This window comes from Podarcis muralis, chromosome 9, assembly GCF_964188315.1.
Source record: "Podarcis muralis chromosome 9, rPodMur119.hap1.1, whole genome shotgun sequence".
In the NCBI taxonomy this organism is placed as follows: domain Eukaryota; kingdom Metazoa; phylum Chordata; class Lepidosauria; order Squamata; family Lacertidae; genus Podarcis; species Podarcis muralis.
In genome coordinates, this window is record NC_135663.1 from 76,081,172 (window position 1) to 76,100,241 (window position 19,070).

A 19,070-nucleotide genomic window follows, 5' to 3' on the forward strand; every position below is an offset into this window, starting at 1 on the left:
TCTGGCTTGCTTCCCAAAGCCCATGGACCAGGAACCACCCCTTTATTCTTTGCCTCCAGGTTGCCCAACTCTTTAGAGTGAGCTTTTCCACCGGTATATCCTGGCTCTCTGCCATCTTCTCCCATTCTCCCAAGGGGCCCCAAGCTGTACTCACAAATCACCAGCTCCTCTGGCTCCTGTCCGTGGAGAAACGAGTCCTCAGCACAGGCAAACACTTTGCGTCTTTCAGCCAGCTGCTTGCCTCAGATTCCGGCCTCCTGCCATGCTCCGTTGCTCTAAACCGCAACTTCAAAGCTCCCGTGATAGTTTTACAAGCGGTAATTAAGTACCCATAACCTGTGGCGAAATTCAATCTGCCGAGCTTGATCGATGAGCCGTGACCTCTGATTACTTTACGAACGTCAATCAGCAGTTTACAACGGGTCTGGCACACTTCTTCAAAAGCTGCGCCATTGTTGCTCCCTCCAGTTCACGGCTTAGCAGAGTTGAACACAGCGGGAAAACTATCACGTCCTTTGACAAACACACACAGTCAGGTTTGTCTATTTACAGCTCTTTATTGAAACATTTCAGCCATCACTGCTGGCAGCCATTGCAAACATGTCCCTCTCTCTCAGACACACAGAGAGAACTGAACGTAACTCCTCCCAGCTCCTCCCAGCTTCTAAAAGCTGATGTCAGAATGCTGTGGCATCATGGGAAAAACTTAACCTGTTAAGTTCCAAATCCCACATTTCCTTACAAGGTAAAGGGACCCCTGACCATTAGGTCCAGTTGTGACCGACTCTGGGGTTGCGGCGCTCATCTTGCTTTATTGGCCGAGGAAGCCGGCGTAAAGCTTCTGGGTCATGGGGCCAGCATGACTAAGCCGCTTCTGGCGAACCAGAGCAGCGCACGGAAACGCCGTTTACCTTCCCGCCGGAGTGGTACCTATTTATCTACTTGCACTTTGATGTGCTTTCGAACTGCTAGGTTGGTAGGAGCAGGGACTGAGCAACGGGAGCTCACCCCGTCGCAGGGATTCGAACCGCCGACCTTCTGACTGGCAAGTCCTAGGCTCTGTGGTTTAACCCACAGCGCCACCCGCGTCCCTTTGCATGCTGAGTTGCTAACTATTCTTGAGGATAAGTTTGATACTATTACACTGGCTGCAGCAAAATTTCTCTCAGAGGCAGTAAAAATACAGGCTAAAGCTCCTCTGTTGGCTACCAAAGCCGGTCTTACACATTAGTAACTGTTGATATTTACTGTTGTTGTACTGTGTATTTTGGGTCTACAGACCACAGTAAAGCTCCGTGTGTGAACTAAATACATTGCCAGTTAAAAACATTATTTATATAGCAAAACTACCCCCTTTATTTTTCTGTCATGAAATAGGCATGCTGTTGTTTTCTGCTTCTAAGAATTGAGTACTCTTTGTGCATTGGTCAGACACATTAGAGAAATATGCTCTTTTTATTACAGGTTTATCTTTGCGCTTGGGACAAGAAAGTACACATTTAATGGCTCAAAAACCTTATTATCCAAGTAACTGGAGAGGTTGGGTAAGTAGGATTTTTAATTTAGATATTAAATGCCACAAATTGAACCTCAAAATTACTCTTATGTTGTGTGGAGGTTTAGGTACTGAATACGCTGGGTAGATAACCTTTTCATATGTAATCAAGTTTAAATTCCCTTTGAAAATAGTCTGGGCCATGACTATCTTGCATTATAAACTGTACATATAAAAAGGTAAAGGTAAAGGATCCCTGACAGTTGCGAACAACTTTGGGGTTGCGGCGCTCATCTTGCTTTACTGGCCAAGGGAGCTGGCATTTGTCCGCAAACAGTTTTTCCAGGTCATGTGGCCGGCATGACTAAGCCGCTTCAGGCGAAACCAGAGCAGTGCACAGAAACGCCATTTACCTTCCTGCCGGAGCGGTAACTATTTATCTACTTGCACTTTGTGCTTTTGAACTGCTAGGTTGGCAGGATCTGGGACCGAGCAACGGGAGCTCACCCCGTCATGGGGATTCGAATTGCTGACCTTCTGATCGGCAAGCCCAAGGCTCAGTGGTTTAGACCACAGCGCCACCCGCGTCCCTACTGTACATATAGTCAAGGGATTATCTCTACTAGATCATATGGACAGTGGTACCTCGGGTTAAGTACTTAATTCATTCCAGAGGTCCGTTCTTAACCCGAAACTGTTCTTAATCTGAAGCACCACTTTAGCTAATGGGGCCTCCCGCTGCTGCCACGCCGCTGGAGTATGATTTCTGTTCTCATCCTGAAGCAAAGTTCTTAACCCGAGGTACTATTTCTGGGTTAGCGGAATCTGTAACCTGAAGTGTATGTAACCTGAAGCGTATGTAACCCAAGGTACCACTGTATTTGAGAATTTAACAACCTACAGGGCAATCCAGATTCCAGTCCACTTGGAGGGGGGTTAGGATGCAGTTGAGGTGTCTTCTCATGAGTGAAAGCTACTGCAAGCAGTACCTGGTATAAACAGGACAGGTGGAGCTGAGCCAGCCAAGGACCCACTGGATCCTAGGCCAATCCAGCTAGCAGTGAAAGCCCAATTTGGTTCTCTCTTCTGTGCCAGCCTGGAGGTGATTCAGCACCCAGCCCTCCACTTTCTGCCCTGACCAGGGTAAGTTGCAATGGTGACTCTGCTGCTGTATTCGGCCCTCCTGCTCCCAGCTGCAAGTCAGGATTGCTTTAGCAATGCGAAGAGCAGTTGATACTAAAAAGGATTCTAAAAGAAATGCTTAAAATAATTACAGTGACATCAGAATGGCCACTTCATAGGCCGTATCTCTGCATATATGAGGTATACGGCCTTGGCCCAGTATACCTGAAGGAGCGTCTGTATCCCTATCGTTCTGCCCAGACACTGAGGTCCAGCTCTGAGGACCTTCTAGTGGTTCTCTCACTGCGAGAAGCCAAGTTACAGGGAACCAGGCAGAGGGCCTTCTCAGTAGTGGCACCCTGCTGTGGAACGCCCTCCCATCAGATGTCAAAGAAATAAACAACTATCTGACTTGTAGAAGACATCTGAAGGCAGCCCTGTTTAGGGCAGGCAGCCCTGTTTTTAATGTTTGAAGTTTTATTCTGTTTTTAATGCTCTGTTGAAAGCTGCCCAGAGTGTCTGGGGAATAAATAAATTATTGTTATTATTATTAAACATTTGGGTTTTTTGGCATAGGAAAAAATATTTGCAGCCAGATGTATCTCTGCCACAACCAAACATCAGACAAAGAAAAAGAGAGAGAGAACTAGTTTGAGAGAGGAAAAGAACTGGTGTTGATAAAATGTCTGATGCTGTGGCCAGGCTTGAGAGTGCCCTATGCAATGTGCGTCTGAGCTTCTCCCTCTTTTGTTCAGGCAAGGCAGTGGCTTGAAAGATTTCTGGTTTCTATATTTTTGTCTGTTGCCTGTCATGGACTGACCGGATGCAGAGAAGTGGGGAGGGGGCCAGCATCTGGGGAACCCCCAAGGGAAGAAGGCTCGGAGCCCAGGGGGTGGTGTTGGTGGGACATCAATGAGTGGAGAAGAGGGAGCAGGCTGGGAGGAAGAGGTTGGAAGCTGACGGGGTAACAGGGCTTAGTGAGCAGGAAGCACCTGCGGCAGAGAACAGTCCAGAAGCAGAGGCTGGAGAGGATGGGGTGAAGAGGCAGAAATGAGCCAAGCTACTGAAGAAGTCGCCTTCTCCCTGCCCTGGTCTCCCAGCACCCACAGAGGGTGGAACAAAGAGACAAGGAGAAGAAAGAAGTCTCAGTTTGCTTGGGAAGGACCTAGGGGAGGAGAAGCTCACTTAGTGTGGTGGTCACCTAGCATTTACTCCTTTGAGTTCGGTGGGAAGGGGTCCGTAGGTAGGCAAACCATTAGGATCCAGAGGAAGCACATTTGCCTCTAAGTACTTCTCTCTTCTTTTATGGGATTAAGAAGAGAACCTTTTAATGAGGGTGAAAGAGGAGAGCGCAAAATATGGTCTGAAGCTCAACATCAAAAAAACTAAGATCATGGACACTGGTCCCATCACCTCCTGGCAAATAGAAGGGGAAGAAATAGAGGCAGTGAGAGATTTTACTTTCTTGGGCTCCATGATCACTGCAGATGGTGACAGCAGCCACGAAATTAAAAGACGCCTGCTTCTTGGGAGAAAAGCAATGACAAACCTAGACAACATCTTAAAAAGCAGAGACATCACCTTGCCAACAAAGGCCCATAAAGTTAAAGCTCTGCTTTTCCCAGTAGTGCTGTATGGAAGTGAGAGCTGGACCATAAAGAAGGCTGATGGCTGAAGAATTGGTGCTTTTGAATTATGGTGCTAGAGGAGACTCTTGAGAGTCCCATGGACTGCAAGAAGATCAAACCTATCCATTCTTAAGGAAATCAGCCCTGAGTGCTCACTGGAAGGACTGACGGGAAGCTGAGGCTCCAACACTTTGGCCACCTCATGAGAAGAGAAGACTCCCTGGAAAAGACCCTGATGTTGGGAAAGATTGAGAGCAGAAGAAGGGGATGACAGAAGACGAGATGGTTGGACATGGTTCTTGAAGATACCAGCATGAGTTTGACCAAACTGCGGGAGGCAGTGGAAGACAGGAGGGCCTGGCGTGCTCTGGTCCATGGGGTCACGAAGAGTTGGACATGTCTAAACGACTAAACAACAACAACTTCTCTCTTCAGTCAATTGCTTGCTTGAGCCAACTGCTGGTGGAAAAGGGGAGTGTGATGAGATGTTTCCATTGTTCTCACTCACAAAGGTTACCTAAATTTATATGCCGTCCAGATAATTTTTTGGCAAACCAGAAATGGACTGCCTGCCAACTGGAGCTTAATTTGCCCAGCTGTGTATTAGGAGAGAACTTGAAACTGCTTTTCATGTGCTGGATTAGAGATTACTAATATAAAATGCATATGGTTATTGGCTTTGCTGTTAAGGTTAGTAAGGTTTCCTCTCCTGGGGGCATTTTGGAGAATTTAAGTTCTTTGATCTTTAACCAGTAAACTAGCAAATATAGTTTACCATTTAGAATGGGAAGGGAGGGGGGCAATTATGTTCCTCTTTGAAAAGAAAGCAATGGGATGAATGAACTGTGGAGCTGATTTTGATTCATGATACTCGTCTGCTTCCAAAGTCTACTTTTGGAGGAAACTTGGCAGAAATTGGAGGTGCTGGATAGGGACCCAATGAGACAGAAGGGACCAATATTAGGGCTCTTCAGTGTGTTTAGCCTGACTAAGCTTTGACTCAGGCAGGCGCTCTGTGTGCACTCGGATGAACAGGAGGGGGGCATTAGATTGGGATATATGTTGATGCTTAATCATTGGGTTCATTTCTTTGCAAAGAGAGCTTATTACAAATGCATCTTTAACCACTTCCCTTCCCCACCTGGCCCCCAGTCAGCAGCAGAGGAAACTTTGATAACACCCCACCCTGTGCCTTTCCATTCACTTCTGTTTGCCCATGCCTTGGCCTTTGCAGAGTTTGAAAGAATGATCCTTGATGAAAATTGGTTGCTGTACAGGGCTCTGTTGTGTTGACCATTGCAAAAACAGAGGGTACCCTTGTAAAATACATGTTTCTGGTAATACGCCCTCCACATATTGCAGAACTACAATTCCCATCATCACTGGCCATTGGCTATGAAAGCTAGGGCTGATGGGAGTTGTAGTTGAGCTACATATAGAGGGCCAGAAGTCCCCAGTGTCTGCAGAACCAATGTCATTACTGAACCTTGAGAGAACTTGGTAGGGAGGCCTTGTTGTTTGAGGAGCTTGGTGCCACCTCTGTAAGTGATGTTGGGATGAGTGTTCAGACCCCTGGGTGCTCAGGGGTCCATCCTCTCTCCCATGCTTTTCAACATCTATATGAAGCCACTGGGAGAGATCATCAAGGGATTTGGGCCGGGTGTTCTCCAGGATGCAAATGAATTCAGAACTAGTGAGGACAGTGAATGTCCTGTGTGGATGTCTAGAGGAGGTAGGAGGACAGATAGCTGTCAATGGATTGAGGTTGAAACCCAACAAGATGGGGGGACGAAGGGCAGGTGTGGGGGACTCCCTGGTCCTGAATGGGGTAACTGTGCACCTAAAGAACCAGGTGCGCAGCCTTGGGGTCATTCTGGACTCACAGCTGTCCGTGGAGGTGCAGGTTAATTCTGCGTCCAGGATGGCTGTCTACCAGCTCCATTTGGTACGCCGGCTGAGACCCTACCTGCCTGTGCACTGTCTCGCCAGAGTGGTGCATGCTCTAGTTATCTTCTGCTTGGACTACTGCAATGCGCTTGGAAACCACAACTAATCCAGAAAGTGGCTGCTAGACTGGTGACTGGGATAGGCTTCTGGGACCATATAACACTGGTCCTAAAGAATCTTCATTGGCTCCCAGTACGTTTCTGAGCACAATTCACAGTGTTGGTGCTGACCTTTAAAGCCCTAAAAGGCCTCAGCCCAGTGTACCTGAAGGAGGGTCTCCACCTCCATCACTCAGCCTGGACTTTGAGATTTAGCTTTGAGGGCCTTCTGGCAGTTCCCTCACTGTGAGATGTAAAGTTACAGGGAACAAGGCATTCTCAGTAGTGGCATTCATCTTGTGGGACACCCTCCCATCAGATGTCTAGGAGATAAAGAGCTATATGACATTTAGAAGACATCTGAAGGCAGCCCTCTATGAGAAAGTTTAAATGTTTTGCTGTTTTACTGTGTTTTTATAATTTGTTGGAAGCCACGCAGAGTGGCTGGGGCAATTCAATCAGATGAGCAGGGTACCAATAGTAAAATCATCATCATCATCATCATCATCATTAATGGGAAATGCTGCTTTTAATTTTAGTTTTTCTCTTTCAAAGACTCAGTGTTGCACAAAAGAATTCTGAGCAATCTTTACCCTCCCTCTTTACAGTAGTGGAAAGCCCCATCTTTCAGTGTTGCACAGGATCATACCTATCTGTTTATCTTTCCAACATGGCAGTGTGTTAAAACGTTACAGGCGACTGCGTGTGTTTCACACTGTTGTTAGGCTTCCTTGTGGGTTGAAATGCCACTTAATAAACAGCTGTTTTCTCTCATTGCCAGAGATGGAGCCCTAACTGAATCCTGTGAAGAGCTGCCAAAAAAAGCCTTCGGAAGCAAGTGCACATTCTGGATTGAGGAAACAGCCGAGGAAAGACTCCTGTTTTGCTTGACGGATCTGTGCAGAATATTTGAGCCCCGCTCCCCCCAACTTCTACCTCATTTTATGCATTTTGGTCAGTCATGGCTGGGGAACTGTGTCTACTACTCCTGTTTCTGTTTTGTGGAAGAACGATTTCCGAAGTGCAGCCTTTATACCAACCGCCTTCTGAAACTCTGGATTTTGGGTTTGTTCCTGCAAAGACTTACGACACCGCAGCGTACCACGAACCTGGAGCAATAGGGATTTTGTTTCGATTGGTCCACACTTTCCTCTATTTAGTGCAACCAAATTATTTTCCTCAAGGTAAGTCTTTAATATTGAACTGTCCTAAAGCATGTGTGCTGGTTGAGGCTTTAGTATGGCATGGCAGCTCTTATCACAGACTATAGTTTGTGAGCGTACCTTCAGAAAATAATAAAAATAAAAATAAAAATAAATTACTATTTATTAAATTTGTATAGCACTCTATACCCACAGCTCTGAATGGGCTGGAACTGCAGTTGTCTTTTAGTAGTAGTAGTAATAATAATAATAATAATAATAATAATAATAATAATAATAATGGTATAATAATAATAATAATAATAATAATAATAATAATAATAATAATAATAATAATAATAGAATAATAATAATAATAATGGTCTGTTGCAGTTGTTTTTTTTCTTGTAGACGTCTAAATATGTAGATGAGCCCTTAAAATTTATCAGAATGACTCCACCCTCCCCTATGGAGTGGGTACATAGACCTTCTTGTCCATAGGTATAAATATTTTAAAATAAAAATATATTACACTAATGATAGACTTATGTATTATGAAATTAGTTGGTCACCTGAAAGCGCATTCTAGAGTACATATTCTAACTTCTTTTGCCATACTTCAGATGTTACACTTGTCTGCACCATTATATTCTCCTACATGGGTTCTCAGTGACCTCTGCAGCAAGATTGCACTATAGACCAGTAGTGTGAGAATCTTTTGGACTGCAATTAATAGATTCAGAAGATCATCAGCGATGTCTCTTCCTCTAGCTGATTAAGGGTCAGACAAGTGAGAGAGGAGCAATTACAGTGGTGCCTCGCAAGACGAAATTAATTCGTTCCGCGAGTTTTTTCCTCTAGCGAATTTTTCGTCTTGCGAAGCACGGTTTCCCATAGGAATGCATTGAAAATCAATTAATGCGTTCCTATGGTCAAAAAAAGTCCAAACAAAGCCAAATTTGGTACAAGAGTTTATTAAGTGCTCTTTAAAGTCACACATACTGTAAAGAGCATTTCAAAATTCAAACCCAGAATTTTTTTAAAAAAACAGCAGAGTGGCCCAATGGTCACAGAAAATCATAAAAATGCAGGGGGGGGGGGGGAAACAAGCTTCCAGATTCTTGCAAACCCCTCCCCAACTGTTCCCCCAGCCACCCACCACACAGAAATTCAAACCCAGAAATTTTTTCGTCTTGCAAAGCAAGCCCATAGGGAAATTCATCTTGCGAAGCAGCTCGAAAAACAGAAAACCCTTTCGTCTAGCGAGTTTTTCGTCTTGCTCTCTTAAAAGCAGTTGTAGGGGTTGTGGAATTTGAACAGGAGTGTGGTGCTAAGGAAATGGTGCTGTACCCTTTTTACCCTTCAATGTTCTCCACCTTTCCTGCCTTATTTTTTGTTCCGCTGGGGGAAATCATGCGCACATGTTTTCCATAAAGGAGCAGCTGGATTTGGATCTAGACTGTGAAACTGAGGAGAAAGGATCACCACCACACAGGCACATTCCCGATCCACTTTGAGAGGTCCATGTTGCTTCTTTTAAGATATATCTTGGCATCTCGTCTAACTTGAACTTAGGTAGTATACAGCAACAACAACAATCCAGAAGTTGTTTGGGGGATCAATATGGCTGATGTTCATCTTCTAACAATGGCAGACCTTCCCAGAGTTGTGTTGGCAGCCTTTTAAGATATTGTGCAACCTCCTTCTTCTGCCTGTCCCCCTGCCCAGATTCTGATCCATAGCACGAGAACCATCACATTGGCTTAAAACATGGTTCTGTGCTTCTCCTCAAGGTTCTTAATCTTTTGCTTTCTTCCTTCAAATTTGAAAGATAGGCCCTCTGGAAATTCCCACCTAAAAAATATGTTCTTTCTCCTCAGAATATCTGTCAGGTCCCTATACTGGGATCTCAGGTTCAAAAAATGCCTAGGAACCTCTTTGAAGAGCACAACGGATTTATCGAGGACTTTGAGGCCTTTTTTATAACGATGTCCCAGAATGATATCTCTTGGTTCCCTGGTCTTAAAGACCACAATACAATCGTGGGTTATTTTAGTCTCTTTTTAAGGACTAAATCCGTAAGCTTTCTCCACCCAATCTTCCACTTCCTCTTTTTCCAGATCCCAGAATTCCACAAAATATCCTATCAAAGATTCTCTGAGTTTATCCTGATCCAGATAAGGGAGCCCTCTCAATCTCAGATAAGATTCTTTCGCACTCAATTGGAGAAACTGCAATCTCCTCCCACCCAATGCTGGTCAATGGGGCAAGGGACGGAGGCGTTGATTGAGTCGCTGTCTGCCACTGATGGAGTGACACTGATGGAGTGACACTCGGTTGATGCAGACCTCAATGGATGGAGCTGAGCTGGATCCCAAGCCGCTCTCTTAGCCAGCCCTGGCTGACAAAGGGCCAGGGACCAGCCTGAAGCTGGTGTTGGGAATTATCCTGATGTGCCTGCCCCTCCTGACCTCCCATAGCTGCTGCCAGGTTGTAGATGCTGCAGTAACTCCACTGCTCTTCACAGTCTTGGTGGTGGCAGCAGCAGGTTAGCATTGCTTTGTGCATTCTTGTGAAAGTGCTTGGAACAGAGCGTTCTCAAATTATAGGGCAGGCCCTAGGGATGTTGATTATGTTGATAGTGGCACAGGCTGCCAAGGACAGATAGGCTCTCACAGCAGGGCAGCGCTAGAGACCACTTACTTCCTACAACACCTGGTATTCCCAGGCGGTCTCCCATCCAAGTACTAACCAGGCCTGACCCTGCTTAGCTTCCGAGATCAGACGAGATCGGGCGTGTTCAGGGTAGTATGGGTGGCCAACTAGCTAGGCGAATCGTGGGAGCTGAAGAGAGGCAGAGAGCCTATGGGAGGACTGGTCAACCTCATTCCTTGGCTGGCAGACTTTAGCAGGGAATCCCCTTCCTATGGGATTAGTGCTCCAAGCCAGGGTCCTGGACTGCCCAGAGCATTTTGCCTGCAAAAGAAATGACGACCAGGGAGTTGATGGGTTCATAGAGTAGCATGAGTTTTTAGAAAGGGGAGAGGGAATTGAAAACATTTGAGCAGGAAGTACAGCAGGAAGTCGGGGTGAACAACCTGCGTCCCTCTATCTGAACTTGGACTCCAGAGCCCCATTAGTTTCAACCAGCATAGCTGGGGATTACAAGAATTGCAGTCCAGCAACATCTGCCAAAGGGAGAGGTTCACCAACCCTAGCATAAAAGAGGGTCTGCCATTCTTGCCATTCCATTTGCTGCTTTAATGTGTTTTCCTTTGGGTTTAATTCTCCTTGGTTGATTCAGCTAATATTTAAGGTTTCTCCTTGAAAGATTGCCCTTGCATGCTAATTACTTGAGCAAGCTTTTCATTCATTTGCATCTCTTTGAAGACTTCTATATAACGAGCCATGCAAATATTGCACAGAGGGTTCCCATTCATTTTTGCTGGTCTCGATCCGGGGCGTTTAGCTCTGCAGCATGTTGTGCAGAATGTTAGCAGGTGAGACTTTTCTTAGGAGGGATATCTTGGGTGAGGAAAGCTTCTGCCAAAGTGCCAAGCTAGGGTTAAGGACGTCGGCAGGGTTAGTTAAGACCTGGCCATCTTTACTGCAGAAAGCAAATAATAGTGATTAGTTGTTTTAGCTAGCATTGGCAGCAAACACAATACCTTGCTGCATGTTCCATCTCCCTCGATCTTAGCCGTCATGCTGGAAGTAGTGGACAAGTGTTTGCACTGCAGCCCTTCCACTTTAACAAACTTCAGATGTTACAGGAATACAACTGGCCACCTGCTTTGACCATCGGCTGAGGGCAGCTGGGCTGCAACAATATCAGGAGTGCACCATGTAGTGTAGACACAGTACTGAGCTGGCAGGACAAATGGTCTGACAGCTGGCATATTTGATCAGATTTTGTGCATGGTGGCATTCTCAATGTGCCCTGAAATCACAGGAGGCCTTAACTGGCCGTACAAAACACTTGTGACGCATCCTTTCTGTTTTAAAGTGCTTCCGTGAATTATTTGGTTGCTTTTTAAAAAATCCTATAAGATTGACTTTAATGCATTCAAAGTGTATGCCTGGATCACCTGCAAATGTTTTAAATACAAATGAGAGGATTTGAAGATATGAACACTCAAGTTTATTATGCTTTCAGTGTGACTTGAAGCTGACTTTGTAAATTGTTAACTGAGTGCTTTAGTTGCGGTGCATACAGAGCTCATCATTCATGGTTCTCAGCCTTTTAAACATATTAAGACGTTTATGGTAAAAGGGTTAAAATGGAAAGCCTTCAGCTGTGATTTTAAGACCACAAGTAGAGGCATTTATTTGGCAAGGGAGGGGTACATACAAGTGATGATGAGGTGTGCTTTCTGTCTGCTTCTGTTTAGCTATGCATAACTTTGTAAGAGAATTGAAGTATAAGCAACAGAATACATGGAGTTCTGTGTCTTTATTTTCATTTATCTAAGGAGTTTGTGTAAAAGTTTTGCAGCATTTTTTTTTTTAAAAACCAAGCAATTTAAGAAGGATGCCTGCCTGAGTTAAGGGCAGCTGTGGAGAAGCTGCTTAACTCTTTCCTCACTGGTCATTTTCCAGTTCAAAAGCTCCTCTTTCATTTGAGGGTAGGGGAAGATGGCTTTCTTGTATCCTTTCTGCAGTGGGTGGAAAGCAAGTTGGGTAGCGTTTGAGCTGAGAAATGATTAGTGCGTAATCTTTTTTAAATAGATCTTTGGATATCATGACATTTGCAGGATGAATCCAAGAGTGAGCTCCAACAGCAAGTTGCTAAGTAAGAATTTGAGAGACTGTACTTAGGTTTGAGGTTTCAGTAACTGAAAGGAGTAAATCTAAAAATATATCATGTTTACATCATTCCTTATAGCAAATTTGGTGTGTGAGTCCTGACAGGACAGAAAACCTGAGTGGGTTGATCAAATTGGCTTTCTTGAGACTTTCATAGCTAACTCTACTCTGGAGAAGGTCCTAGCTGGTTAAAACTCTGAACAGAGTTGTTTGTGGTTGAGATATGCTGTAAGTCAGGCATAGGCAAACTCCGCCCTCCAGATGTTTTGAGACCACAACTCCCATGATCCCTCGCTAACAGGACCAGTAGTCAGGGTTGATGGGAATTGTAGTCCCAAAACATCTGGAGGGCTGAGTTTGCCTATGCCTGCTGTAAGTCTTCAGGTTTCATCCTCTGAGCCGTGGACCCACTATATATCTTGTAGTGGGATCATGAAGTGGGTGATATTCTTATCAAGGTAGCATGGAATTATGCATGGTTGTTCCCAACCGTAATCTCCTCATCTTTAAATTCCTGGCTATGTAGTATTTGGCACCAGATGAGCTTTGTAAGGCACATTAAGGCGTTCTGTGTTGGAAGGGATGTGATCATGTTGGCACGTGATGGCCATGCAAGGTTTAGGGAAGGTGGTAAGTAGATGCTATTAAAAATATCATTGCTTACAAAATACTATTAAACTATTTTGAACCTTGGACAATCTTTGTATTAAAAACTCCAGTTATTAATAGCTGTCAGATACAAGTTGCAAAAGCATTGCAATGTGGAAATGATTCAGGGCTGGTAGGAGCAATTATGGGAAGTCATTATGGAGAAAACTTCCTTCAGTTAAAGGGAAACACATTGCATGGTGCAAAGTATTATTTTATTTTTTATTAAGGAATGGGTCCTTACCTTGATCTTCATAGACTCTTCAAAATCCTTATGTAAGTGACTGGCAAACCTTTGGCTCATTTCAGGATATCAGTGGATAAAGTTTCTTCTCCAAAGATCAAGATCTGTCCTATTTATTGTTGCAATTTTGAAAGCAAAGTTTCAACTTTGAGTTACCTTTTTTATGTGTGTGTGTGTGTGTGTATTTCTTCATTTTTCGCCTCACTTTTTTGAGAAACATGTAAAAAATTGCAGAATTTAAAAGGTTTAGAAACATACAGTGGTACCTCGGGTTACATATGCTTCAGGTTACATACGCTTCAGGTTACAGACTCCGCTAACCCAGAAATAGTACCTCGGGTTAAGAACTTTGCTTGAGAATGAGAACAGAAATTGCGCGGCGGCAGCAGGAGGCCCCATTAGCTAAAGTGGTGCTTCAGGTTAAGAACAGTTTCAGGTTAAGAACGGACCTCCGGAACAAATTAATTACGTAACCAGAGGTACCAACTGTATTACTGTTTCGGACTCGGATAACAGTTATGCAACTTAGAGCAGAATTATAACAGCAAGCGGCTGAACAGTTGAAAGCTGGGGCTGATTGCCTTTGTGCCAGGCTTGCTCTTTCAAAGGCCTTGAGCAGTGAAAAGATCTTCACCTGGTGCTGAAAAGACATGCACTGGGACCAGGTGAGCATCGTGCAGAGAGCATTACAAAGGCCATGTATATGGGGAGCAGGTGATAGTGCAGAGTACAGGCAGGTTCATGTGAGAGAAGGCAACCCCTCAGGTGCCCAGCTCTCAAGCTGCAATAGAGGATTTATTTTGTAAAAGCAAGTACCTGCCCTCTGAGTTTTTCTTAGAGGTGGATGAGCCACCAATGAAGTTGTTTTAAGAACCAGCACAATCTGTTCCCATCACCAGTTTGCAGCCAGCAGCCCAGTAGCTACGTTTTGGAAGAGTTTAAGCTGCCTGTGCCCTTCTTCTTGGAAGTACAGTCGTACCTCGGAAGTGAAACAGAATCCATTCCAGGAGTCCGTTCATTTTCTGAAATGTTCTACTTCCAAAGCGTGGCTCCTGATTGGCTGCAGGAAGCTTCCAAAAGAGCATTCAAAAACCAGAACACTCATTTTCGGTTTTTGAATGTTTGGGAGCCAAGGTACGACTATAGTCCATCTAGGCTGCTTTATATTAAAAAAGAATCACAATTTCTGATGACAGAATTAGCAAACCCCATGGAACATATAGTTTTAGCCTTAGGCTTGCATTCTGAATAAAACATTAGAGACAAGGCTCTAGAATTTTTATTCAAAATGAAGTTGGAAATGGAGGCAACGAAGAAGAACACATATTACAATGAAGCAAGATCTCTAAAACCCACGGATTCCGAGGCTTAGTGTATCATGGATATGCTAATTGCTGGTGGGAAAACTAGAGTAAAATGGTGCAAGAAGAAGCTTGCTGTTTATTGAAAGATTAGCATATGTAAATTTTATATATGCCGGAGGCAGTGTTAGAAACTCAGATATATAATCTAGGTGCCGAATGGCTCCTTAAACCAGGGCTACAGTCGCCAAAACAGAATGCCTAGTTGCCATTTTTGGTTCCAGAAATTCATTTTGATTGTGCAGATAAAACCGATAGAATTCTACAGGATGTGTTGCTAGTGTGTGAAAACAGTCAAGATGCGCAAGGATCTCCAGGCATAGCACCACCACATGATGGAGACAACAAGCGCCATCCTGGTGCCTGGGCATCTTCACTTGGTTGCAAGTGGCCAATAAGGTAAAGGGACCCCTGACCATTAGGTCCAGTCGTGGCCGACTCTGGGGTTGCGGCGCTCATCTCGCTTTATTGGCCGAGGGAGCCAGCGTACAGCTTCCGAGTCATGTGGCCGGCATGACTAAGCCGCTTCTGGCAAACCAGAGCAGCGCCCAGAAATGCCGTTTACCTTCCCGCCGGAGCGGTACCTATTTATCTACTTGCACTTTGAGGTGCTTTCGAACTGCTAGGTTGGCAGGAGCTGGGACCAAGCAACGGGAGCTCACCCCGTCACAGGGATTCGAACCGCCGACCTTCTGATCAGCAAGTCCTAGGCTCTGTGGTTTAACCCACAGCTTCACCCGCATGGCCAATAGCCCGCGTGGCCAATAGCCAGGTGCAAAATGTGCCTGGCGAATTTCAAATGCTGGCAAGGGACGCTCTGTACTTCAGAAATTGATCTGAAGCTTGAAGGGCTTAAACATTTGGTGGGGTGAGGGGGGGAGAAATGGAAACTATAATGTGTGTGTGTGTGTGTGTGTGTGTGTGTGTAAAAGGTTCCTTGCTTGCTGCACTTGCATGAATGAGTTAACTTGCCATATTGACTCCCTTGATATGCTTACATCTGCAGCCCAGGGCTCCTTCAGGAGGAAGAGTGGGGTATCTATTTTTATATAGAATAAATAAATAAATAAAAATTGCTACCAGGCCCTGCAGTTCCTTCCAGTCTATGAGTAATCCAATTAATAATTTTGATAGCAATGAATAGGACGAGAGCCCAATAAATATTGATTCTGGACTGAAGCTTGAAAGTGCGATCTTAGTGGATATTGAGCTGGCTGCTCATTCAGTAAATTACATGCTTAATGGCGCTTGGGGAGTAGCAGGAAAGAGAAGAGAATGAGACTTGGAGCTAATAAATGCTTTGATGAAAACTTTTCTTGGCATGTTTTAACATATTTCGCTCTTTTAGAGGGAACTACTGGAGTTCTCCGTGGCCTCTGCCTTTCCCTTCCCTTCCAACCAAACCCCGGATCATGTGGATTTGAGCAACATCACTTAATTGGCTAATCCATAATCTCTCTTGCCATATGTTGCTCTGTTTTTCTTCCTAAGTGTGTTAGTGACACAGAGGTATTTTTGGACTCTGCTTTCTAAACGAAGTCTGATGTCCAACTGGGTTTGAGTGAAATAATGGAGGTCTATTATTGAACTCCCCAAAATACACCGCTCTGAAAATTAAGGTGACTCAACCCTGCAAGAGGCTTGCTGCTGAGTCTGTGGGTAAACCATGTCGGAAGAAGCTGGTTTCCACGGTGGCAGTGTGAAAGGAGAGCAATCTGGGATTCTGCATGCATTATTCGGTTGTTAGGTGTGCCCTTCAGGCTTCTCTGCCAGACTTAGGCTGCAATTTTTTTTTCCTTAAAAAAATTTATTAGGTAATTCAACAAAACATATTATCTTAAAACATATCATCCTTAATTTCTCCCCTCATTTCCCCCCTCCCCCTCCCTCCCATAAACAACCCGCCCTTCCCACCCCACCCCTGACTTCCCACAGTTCCAATCTCTGGTTTCTCTATAAATGCTATTCACTGCATGTTATAGATTTGTATAAGTCCTTAATTTATCTAACTAATTATTATCAATAATAAAAAAATTCTGGGTGCTTATTCAAAGCCTGTCAAATAGTCCAATTCACTTTGTTGCGTCTTTAGATACTTTGTAAAAGGTTCCCATTCCTCTTTAAAGTCACAGTTATCCTTGTCCCGTAGTTTATGTGTCAATTTTTCCAGTTCTGCATAGTCCCATCAGTTTCAAAGTGTTGGTGCTGACCTTTAAAGCCCTAAACAGCCTCGGTCCAGTATACCTGAAGGAGCGTCTCCACCTCCATCGTTCTGCCCGGACACTGAGGTCCAGTGCTGAGGGCCTTCTGGCAGTTCCCTCCCTGCGAGAAGCAAGGAACCAGGCAGAGGGCCTTCTCGGTAGTGGCACCTGCCCTGTGGAACGCCCTCCCACCAGGTGTCAAAGAGAAGAACAACTACCTGACATTCAGAAGACATCTTAAGGCAGCCCTGTTTAGGGAAGTTTTTAATGTCTGACATTTTAATGTATTTTTAAGAGAATAGCATTTCAGAAAGCGTGATTTAATCTTCATCAGAGTTGTTGTCATTGGTGAAAGCAGGAGAATACCTAGACCCAGTGCATTTTTCTAAAAAGTTTTTTAGGGGTACTCTCATTTCTGTCTGAGATTCAGGAAACACCGGGAAAGGAAATGAAGGGGTAGCAACAGAAGTGACGGTTCACCATGCTAGAGAAGAAACTAGAATTTATTTTAATTTTTTTTAGTTTCTTATCCCATTAGATTCACAAAATGTTTAGGGGTATGTGTACCCCTGCGTACCCCCAGAAAAAAGTGCTGCCTAGACCTAAATCTAAACCAACATCATTAACTAGTAAAAAATCTGTGTATCTGTGTATCTGAAGAAGTGTGCATCTGAAGAAGTGTGCATGCACACGAAAGCTCATACCAAGAACTAACTTAGTTGGTCTTTAAGGTGCTACTGGAAGGAATTTTTTTTGTAGTAAAAAATAATAATGCCTGAGGGGAATTATTTTGGAACGGGGAATATTTAAAAGGATACAAGACTGACACTGCTACCGTTTCAGAAAAACTCTTTAATAATGGCTTCCATTTACACTTATGTCATTCCACCTCTTCCAGCACCGAAGTGCCAACGGAGGTAGAAGCAGAATCTCCGTGCTAAGTAAATGTTCTCTTAAGTATCCCGTTGCCTCCTGAGATATCAGAGCAGCCGAGCTGAGCTGGAAGTGTGCCATGCTGAACATGTACCAGCCATTTAGTGCCACATGAGTTGTATTCAGGAAGAGCTGTCCTATCTGTAACTCCAGATGATACAAAAATCATAGTTCTTGAATTTACATTCTCAAGATGAAGGATCGCAAAGCGTGGGATATCAGAGCAAAGCTGTCGCCTGAGAGTTGCTGAAATGAATGCGTGCCTTTATACTGGCAAGTTGGCTGTAAGAGTGAGAACTGGCAATCTCTGGTTCAAACCACACCATAGTGGGCCATGAACTCTCAGGAGGCTAACTCATGAGCCGTAAGTATGAATCCAAATGTCCAAAAGCTCAGAAACCTTTGCTTGTTATTTGCTTCCTGTAACTTTATGCTTTAAGAATGGAAAGCAAAAAAAAAGCATAAAGTTACAGGAAGAATTTCCATTCTTAAGGAAATTAGCCCTGAGTGCTCACTGGAAGGACAGATCCTGAAGCTGAGGCTCCAATACTTTGGCCACCTCATGAGAAGAGAAGACTCCCTGGAAAAGACCCTGATGTTGGGAAAGATGGAGGGCACAAGGAGAAGGGGACGACAGAGGACGAGATGGTTGGACAGTGTTCTCGAAGCTACCAGCATGAGTCTGACCAAACTGCGGGAGGCAGTGGAAGACAGGAGTGCCTGGCGTGCTCTGGTCCAGGGGGTCATGAAGAGTTGGACACGACTAAACGACTAAACAACAACAACAACTTTATGCTTTGGCTGTTCTTTGGAACAATTGGGAGATATTGTATCTCTGTTAACTCACACACCCCTTGGCCAAAGATCTGAGCACAGCTGGACAGAGTATAGTGCTGGGGTGGAAGGAAAGGAGGAAAACAGAGGCTGCAGTTGTTTGCTGGTACCACTGTGGGGTAGGAAAGACAATTGTGTCCAGGGCAGCTGTCTCCCAGCTCCATCTGGCATGCAGGCTGAGACCCTACCTGCCCATGGACTGTCTCACGAGAGTGGTGCATGCTCTGGTTATCTCCCGCTAGGACTACTGCCATGCGCTCTACATGGAGCTACCTTTGAAGGTGACCCGGAAACTACAGTGGTACCTTGGGTTAAGAACTTAATTCGTTCCGGAGGTCTGTTCTTAACCTAAAACTGTTCTTAACCTGAAGCACCACTTTAGCTAATGGGGCCTCCTGCTGCCGCCGCGCCACCAGAGCACGATTTCTGTTCTTATCCTAAAGCAAAGTTCTTATCTTGAGGTAATATTTCTGGGTTAGTGGAGTCTGTAACCTGAAGCGTATGTAACCTGAAGCGTATGTAACCCGAGGTACCACTGTACAACTAATCCAGAATGTGGCAGCTAGACTGGTGACTGGGAGTGGCCACCAAGACCACATAACACTGGTCTT

General features: G+C 44.6%; 1 protein-coding gene and 1 pseudogene across 12 annotated transcripts in view; one reads left to right on the plus strand and one right to left on the minus strand.

Moving 5' to 3' along the window:
• PROM1 (prominin 1) overlaps window positions 1-19,070 on the plus strand; it is a 117,786-nt gene that overhangs the window by 12,934 nt on the left and 85,782 nt on the right. For 11 of the 12 annotated variants that reach the window (XM_077934444.1, XM_077934442.1, XM_077934437.1 and 8 more), the window contains 2 exons: window positions 1,465-1,544; window positions 7,072-7,474. In XM_077934444.1, the coding sequence (XP_077790570.1) occupies window positions 7,252-7,474 (223 nt within the window). In that variant the 5' untranslated portion in view covers window positions 1,465-1,544; window positions 7,072-7,251. The remainder of the gene's footprint in view (window positions 1-1,464; window positions 1,545-7,071; window positions 7,475-19,070) is intronic. The other variant, XM_077934438.1, reaches the window with a different exon arrangement.
• On the minus strand, window positions 10,136-10,254 carry LOC114604795 (5S ribosomal RNA; annotated as a pseudogene).